The sequence below is a fragment of the Astatotilapia calliptera genome, chromosome 17, assembly GCF_900246225.1.
Source record: "Astatotilapia calliptera chromosome 17, fAstCal1.2, whole genome shotgun sequence".
NCBI classification, from domain to species: domain Eukaryota; kingdom Metazoa; phylum Chordata; class Actinopteri; order Cichliformes; family Cichlidae; genus Astatotilapia; species Astatotilapia calliptera.
In genome coordinates this window covers 22,779,767-22,787,602 of record NC_039318.1, presented here as the reverse complement: position 1 = coordinate 22,787,602, position 7,836 = coordinate 22,779,767, and the positions used below count along the sequence as shown (strand labels likewise).

Here is a 7,836-nt window from a genome sequence, read left to right as displayed (position 1 = left end):
ACAAAACAGGAAGTTTTTGTTAAGTCACAGAAAATGTCCTTTTTTCTTGTTTGTTTTAATTGTGGCCCAGTTGTAAAAGAAATACAATTTCTAGAGTAGATAATGAAGAATCAGCTTGTCTATCATTTATTTGTAATCTATAACTTAATTATCTTGTTGTAGTATGAATGGTTGTAGAGGAGCTCTTAAAGAGGTCTTTGCATTAAAAGTCCAAAACGTGTGTCCTCTTTCACATCTTCCAAAACTATCCAGTGGGCCAGATTGGTGTCTGATTCTGGCCCCCAGGCCTTATGTTTGACATCCCTGATCTAATGGGACACAAATAGTATGCAACATGCGTACTATTTAGTAATATTTTAGTAATACAGTAATATTTTGTATTAAAAAAACAAGCTAAATTTTCCAACAGAGAATCTTTATGCTACTAAATAATTTAAATTGAGTGATCAGTGCTGCAGGTAAAAGCGATTCTTGTGTACTGTGCTCAGATCAGAATGAAACCTCCAGCTAATAAAGTGAGCTAATAAAATGCCTAAACTTCTGAAATGGCTAAATCAGGTAAATGCTGCAAAATATTGCTTTTGTTGGTCAGACTCCAGTTAGTGTGTAAAGTGCGCATTATAACCACATAGAGGTACAAGAATATACTGTATGCTACCGGAGCCCAGATAATATTGGATTTTTGGATTTCCAGGCAGTTAATTCAAATACAGCCATGATTGCCAATATTGGCTATCTGGTATCATTCAGCTACACATACATACATCATTTTCTGTTTTATAGCCGCCAGGAAAACAAAAAAAATAATACTTATGGATGAACAGAAAAACATCAATGAGGAGTATTCAAAGCATTACTAAATAGTGTCACATCAAACCAAAAAAAATATCACGTCTGATGACAGGGCTCTTAAACCGTCATCTCGAGCAATTTGCTTGCTAAAAATGTCTTTCATCTGTCAGTGATTTTTGACAAGTAAGAAAGCTTTGATGTCTTATTTCCTCAGACCATGACATGCAAAACAAAATAGCCCCAAATAAAACAAACCTACACCATATATTCTATTCTGACCACATAATAGGATTCTGGTCAGAATAGAATATGTGGCCCAGGAGCTGCCAATCATGCAGCACTTGCATTCTCCTCTTTTCTAAAAAGGTACTAATGAGCACAGAACAGCCCTCCCCCTGATGACCTTGCAGTTGCTGTGAACACACACACACACACAGCCTTTTTGATATGAGTAGACATGTTTCAACTCCTTCCTTGCAAGCTTTCCTTCAAATCTAAAGGGAACTCAGGACTACAAAGCTGCCGCCATCAGGAAACGACTTGTTACCAACTTCAGCAGCAGAACTTCTGGGAACTTCTTGTTCCCTGGTGAGACACAGGTGTTTGATTGGTGCTCTGGTGCTTCCCGATGCTGTCAGGTCAGGCATTTGTCACAACACCATCAATATACGCACCATACCTTTAGCTGGTGTGTATGAAAGAGTAGGCATAGTGAGGCTGGAGGGGGGGTATAGAGACCTGATTGTGCAGATAGGTCCTCCCCGTGTCTATGGTAACCTGTGGGTATACCGCCGTGTCTGGAAAGCTTTAATGGCTTGTCAGCGCCATGACAGCAAAACAGCAGTAAGGCAATCTAAGCCTGAATGACAATCAAAAGCCACAGGGGGTGAGAAATTTCCCCACAGCTTGGTCTAATGATAATTTATGTTGCACTGCAGTTAACTGTTGGTAAAGAGGATGTTTTCCATGCTGGACAATCAGAAAGCTGGTTTACACAGAAGCAAATAGATACAGAAAAAAGTCTGAATCTACAAATCATCTGCTATCATTTATCTGCATTTCACTTTACCTCACTTCCTTTAAACTACACCGAAGGAATAAGTGCAAACAATAAAAGCTCGAAACTTTTAACGTTTGTGAATTTAATCAGGATCATGTATCGTAATTGCAAACCCTATACCTGCATAGCTACATAAAATGGAGCCATCGTACCATAATTATTGCCAATTATGTGCAATAATTCCACAGACTACATCGTCCAGTTGTGTGAGGTATATGATCTGAACATTTTATGCTTCTCTAAGATGTCTTCAATGAACCTGAATGCAACCAGGTAATTATTATAACCCTTTATGGTGCAGATGTGAACATTTTGTTATGTAATGTCTCCTGGGTGTGTTTTTCACATTACCTTAACGCTTAAATGCTTCAAACTGGTTTTCTAGTGCCATCTAGTGGAATTACCATGTCACTGCTAAAAGCTCTGACAGTCATTTAACCTGTAACAGGACTGCAGTGGACACAAACTGGACTATAATGTTGCAAAGAGATCGCCACAATGTGACAGATAATAATTAAAGAGAAACGGGATGACAGTGGGCATCAATCTTCTAGTCAATACAAAATAACATATGTTACTAAATCTGGATTTGTACAGCACTTTTTGTAACAGAAATTGAAGGGAAGTGTACACGTCCCAGCATTCAAACACAGATTCAAATAAAAGGTCTTACACTCATTCCTTCATGCATTCTTTCATTAACACCTTAGATGTGTGTTATAGCCCCCAAAATGGGTGAAAGATTAAGGAAAAGTAAATAAGCCACCGATCCAGCCGACCTAACGGGTTCAGGAAGGCTGCTTCAAAGTTCAAAAGCCACAACCTCAAAAGTTGTTGCCTCTGAATTTAAAATAAGAGCATGGAGTAGTTTAAACACTCTATTCAGTTTATCTTGGAGACCCTCTGCTGTTACAAGGTCTCAGTAGCTCTGGTATATGTGCAGGACCTTGGCCATGTAGGGCTTTCTATGCTATTATTAAAAAAACAAACTTAAATGAATTCTGAGTGTCTCTTGTCAAAAGAAGCTTGCTTTAATCCAATGAAACCCTTCATGGTCAAAAAAAGAAAACGTTTTATTTAAGAATCTGGTTGGATAATGGAGAAAACTGAAGACAAAAACATGATTATTTTTATTTTCTCAAAAAAAAATGACCGACTGCACCTTTAAATACACAACTTACAAGGTTAAGTCATTGAACTTTTTAGCACTGAGCATTTTATTGGAATGAGCTAAAAGAAAGCTCTTTGCTCGTATTCTACTGGAACATTTGAAAAGTTAGATATGATGCGTCTGTGTGCGCTGCATCGTCTTCTTTGTTGGTTATTTCTTTCCTGGTTACTTCCTGTTGTATTTTGAAGGTTTGAAGGTTGGTTTTCTTATGTCTCATATTATGTCTCATATTTTGGTTTTGTTCCTTTCCCTGCTTTGCACTTGTCTGTGTGATGAACATATAGTCAGGTCAGCTGTTTGTGCTTCCGCTGCTCTTTTGTTTGTCTTTTTTATTTTAAGAGGTCATATTTTCCTCCCTCTGCTGCTCACATTTGGCTTCACTCTCCGGTGGATCATCAGTTTTCTTGCTTGTCTACTTTAAAACTGTAATCAGTCTCAATGATACAACCTGATAAAGTCACATATTTGATGGGAATTATATGAGTAAAATCCTATGCTATCTTTTTCTTGTGACCTGTCATTTTGACTTGAATCATTAAATAAAGACGTGTTTAGGAAACAGAAAAAAATAGTCTAACAGCCAATCATTATTCCATGTGGATTTGTACAAATACACTTATTTTATATTTATATTATTTATATCACAGGGCGATCGTGGCTCAAGAGTTGGGAGTTCCCCTTGTAATCGGAAGGTTGCCGGTTCGAGCCCCGGCTTGGACAGTCTTGGTCGTTGTGTCCTTGGGCAAGACACTTCACCCGTTGCCTACTGGTGGTGGTCAGAGGGCCCGGTGGCGCCAGTGTCCGGCAGCCTCGCCTCTGTCAGTGCGCCCCAGGGTGGCTGTGGCTACAATGTAGCTTGCCATCACCAGTGTGTGAATGGGTGGATGACTGGATATGTAAAGCGCTTTGGGGTCCTTAGGGACTAGTAAAGCGCTATATAAATACAGGCCATTTACCATTTACTTCATTATGTGATTTCAGCTGATACAGGAGCACGCTTTAAATAACTGACACTGTGATTTACACCCATGATCATAAAGAAGAATTTGTTACTTGTACATTAAAACAATTTTCTGTACTTTTTAAGATCATCAAACCTAAAACTGCTATCAGTCAACATTTAGTGGCCTTTTTGCTCTAAGTGCTGCAGGAGCTTCAGAGACTAAATTAGCTACATAAAACTCAGCTGTGCAGCACCTGTTTGACTTTACAGCTATCATCCACCACCTAACCAGTGCCACCTTTGCCCATTTTTCTTGTATTGTGACAAGAAAAACTTTCTTTTCTTATAATAAAAGGTATAGTTTTCTGAGGGGAAGATTCAACACTATTCGATGACTTTTTACAGCTTCACTTGTGAAAAATGAAACACGAGACATCCTCTTGTGGCGTCGTAAAATAAAACCACCACGCATTCATATTGAGTTAAATCAGACAAATTAACTTCTTCAATCTCAATAGAACATTCACAGATATCATTCAACCTTAACTTTATTTTGCTTGAATCATTGCAGTCCAACTCAATCTACGCACAGCTGCTTGGATAGCTTTTATCATACAATTTGGTGACCAAATAGTCCAGCAGGAACGTGGTGGGCTTCCACAAGGTGCTTACTTCCAAGCGCCAGACTTGCCCTTGGCCCCACGGGAGGTCTTCGATGTTTTTGACCACCTCTGATGGTCGTTGACACGATTTCGTAGCACGTGGATGTCGTACTTCTGCCTCTTGAGCTTTTCTGCCAGCTCAAACTTCTCGGCGTGCAGCTGGTGGAGCCACTGCCAGAGCTCCTGTGCCTTCTCCACCAACTTCTCCTGGCTCAGGTGGTCGATGTTGAGCGGCTTCCTGCGCTCCATCAGGGCCTTCTTCTTCTCCTCACGAGCTGTTAGCTTCTTGCCCTTCTTCTGGTCCACCTTCTGCAGGTAGCCACCGAATGACTTGTTGGAGAAAGCCATCTTTTTCTTGGCTTCCTCCTCAGCCCGCAGTTTGGCTGCCTCCTCTTCGCGCCTTGCTTTTTCCTCGGCAACCCGCGTCTGGCGCTCACGCTCCTGCTCTGCACGAACACGCTGTTGTTCGGCCCTGTCAGCGCGGCGGCGTTCAATGCGGTTACGTAGCGCCATCAGTTCTTCTTCCTCTTTCTGACGGCTGGTGAAATGCAGCTCAATCAGTGTCTGGAGGTCATTGTAATCTTTCTCCAGCCTCTTGCGATGCAGGTCATCAAAATCCACCTTTTCTCCATCTGGGATCTTTGGAGGAGCCATATTAGGCACATAAGTTGCTTTAGGTCGAGGTCTGGTCTCTCCTTCATGCTCCGCTTGCCTCTGTTCGTTGTCATCCTCTTCCTCCTCGACCTCTTCTTCCACCTCCTCCTCGTATTCCTCCACAATTTCCTCTGTGTCTGACATGATGGTGTCTCAGAGAAAGCAGTGTGAGCACCAAGACCAGCTGGTGTCTGGAGATAGTTGGAGTCCTGGGTGAGCATGTTGGGAGTTTTTAAAGGTTTGGTTACCATGTGACCACCGTCTCCTGGGTGTGGGTCAGCAGCAGGGCAGATTCTGAGACAGATGGAATAATCTATTTTCTCCTTCACCAAGTCCTCACAGCCACACACCCACCCATTTATCCCCTGCAGACCCCCCTACTGCCTTCTCTGACCCTGCACAGCTCCTCATTCCTTTGTAAGGACAAGATGAGGGACTATTTCGGATACACAGCAGATGCATACACAGACACACTTGTGCTTTCCAGTCTCACAAAGCCAAAGGCACATATGTAAAGAACTACTGAGCCACTGGCACAGATTAAAGAAAGAAATGTGGAAGCAAATAAAAGATGATGACAGAATAATGTACCAAGAGTCTCTGCAAATATGACCCATCCCACTAGCTTTAGATATTTCACAGTGTACACAATTCAGGGAACTTACTCATGCATCACTGGAGTTTGAAACCACGTAGTGCTTAAGTCACTATGGGAATTTCTCTTACAAAGTGCTCCAGTGTGCTGCTTATATAGAGAAACCAGGGAAAAATAATAACAAGAGCAAGTGAGTACTCGTGAAGCATGCAAACATACCTACAAAAGGAACATATAAGAAGAAGAGCAGGCTCCTAACTACATATAGTAGCGTACATTACAAAAGAAACATCTTTAAGACATGAGGGAACAATAAAACATTTTGAAAGGATTTTCAATATAATTTCAAAGTCTAGCTATTAGATAATTTGCTTTATTTTAGGAGTCTTTAGTTTAAGAGTTTGGAGAGACAGATCACCTTCATGTCATAGAGTTATTGTTTACGTCTACTCACCATAGCATGAATATCAGCGTAATTTGAGGTTGAAATACTTTCTTTGAGTGAATGTACAGCAGATATAAATTTGTATTTATTTTAGATTTCTGCTCATTTACACAGGCTCAAAAATATATATGCATGCACCCCAACCAATACTTTGTTGATGTGCCGCTTAGTAAGTTGCATCTCGACCAGATTAACAAGCTTCTGCATTAATTCTGGTGGATATCTGACCGCGCTTCTTGGCAGAATTGGTAGTTTCCTCGCAAAGCCCTGCCTTTTAACTATATCCCACAAATTTTCAATAGGGTTGAAGGTGGGGCTTTAATAGTCGTTATGTTGGGATCATTGTCCTGATGGAAAACTGGGTTGAATTATTCTATCCCTTTTGAGTAATGTACGTGTTCCAGAACATGTCTTTGTCCTGCCTTCATCCACTCACCCCCAACCAGTTGCATGTGTCGTGATCATTCCACACTGGAATGATCAGTTGATTAAAAACAACTGTTTAAAGTCATAATTATAAGCCCCAAATTACCATGACATTCATACTTCATTCATACTCATACCACACAGGTCAAAACAAATAATCGTACTAAACTTTAAATAGTGTTATAATGTAAGTTTTCATTTCAGTTTCATATGGGAGTTTATGGCTACGTTCACACTGCAGGCGAAAGCGCATCAAATCCGATTTTTTTTTTTACCCTATGCGACCCAAATCCGATCATGTTACGACAGTTTGAACAGCACAAATCTGACATTTTCAAATCCGACTCAGGCCACTTTCATATGTGGTACTGAATCCGATACATATCTGATGTTTTAGAAAGCGACTGCCGTTTGAATGGTAATGTCGCATTAAATCCGTCTTTTACATCCAGTGTAGATGTCAGTGAAACTGTTAGGAAGACAACGTTGGAGAAACGTGAACATTTTATTCGTACTGTATAATCTGCAGATTCTGACAGAAATCTGAAGCAGCGCTCCTCTCTAAAACAGCAATAAGGATCATTATTAGGCCATATGTAAATAACAAAATAACTTAAAGCAAAATTGGGGAACGTAAAGTCCGAAACAACTCTTACAATTAAGGGCCATCAGTCAAACAACTGTTTGCTCTGGGTCTTAACGGAGCTTCTTTTGCGCATGCGGGCCCCTTTGAGGGTTCACACTAGAGCCCGTTTGCTGTCACATTTTGTTTGTAGTGTGAACAAGCAGACAAAAAAATCGGATTTGATCAAAAAATCGGAATTGAGCACTAAGACCTGCAGTGTGAACGTAGCCTACGGGATTTGACTCGCCTTTAAAGACAGCCTCAAGTGGCCATTCGAGGAATTGCAGTCTTTTTTGCCACTTCTGTGTTTACTTAATTTTTCATCTCCAGAGATTGAAGCATGATCTGTAATTTTATTAGCTTGAGCTTTTATATTTGTGTTGAAAATAAAATAAAATAAAATAAAGAACTTCTGCAGAAAGACAGACCCAACAAACAGCCTTTACTAAGAACAATGTGGTGT

At 40.5% G+C, this 7,836-nt stretch overlaps 1 protein-coding gene across 1 annotated transcript; it reads right to left on the bottom strand.

The window, feature by feature from the left end:
- Positions 1-4,496: 4,496 nt before the first annotated feature.
- LOC113009792 (troponin T, cardiac muscle isoforms) lies at positions 4,497-5,498 on the bottom strand. Its single transcript, XM_075410357.1, has one exon. It carries the CDS (start codon positions 5,424-5,426, stop codon positions 4,635-4,637), a length of 792 nt encoding a protein of 263 aa, XP_075266472.1. The 5' UTR covers positions 5,427-5,498; the 3' UTR covers positions 4,497-4,634.
- Positions 5,499-7,836: the final 2,338 nt, after the last annotated feature.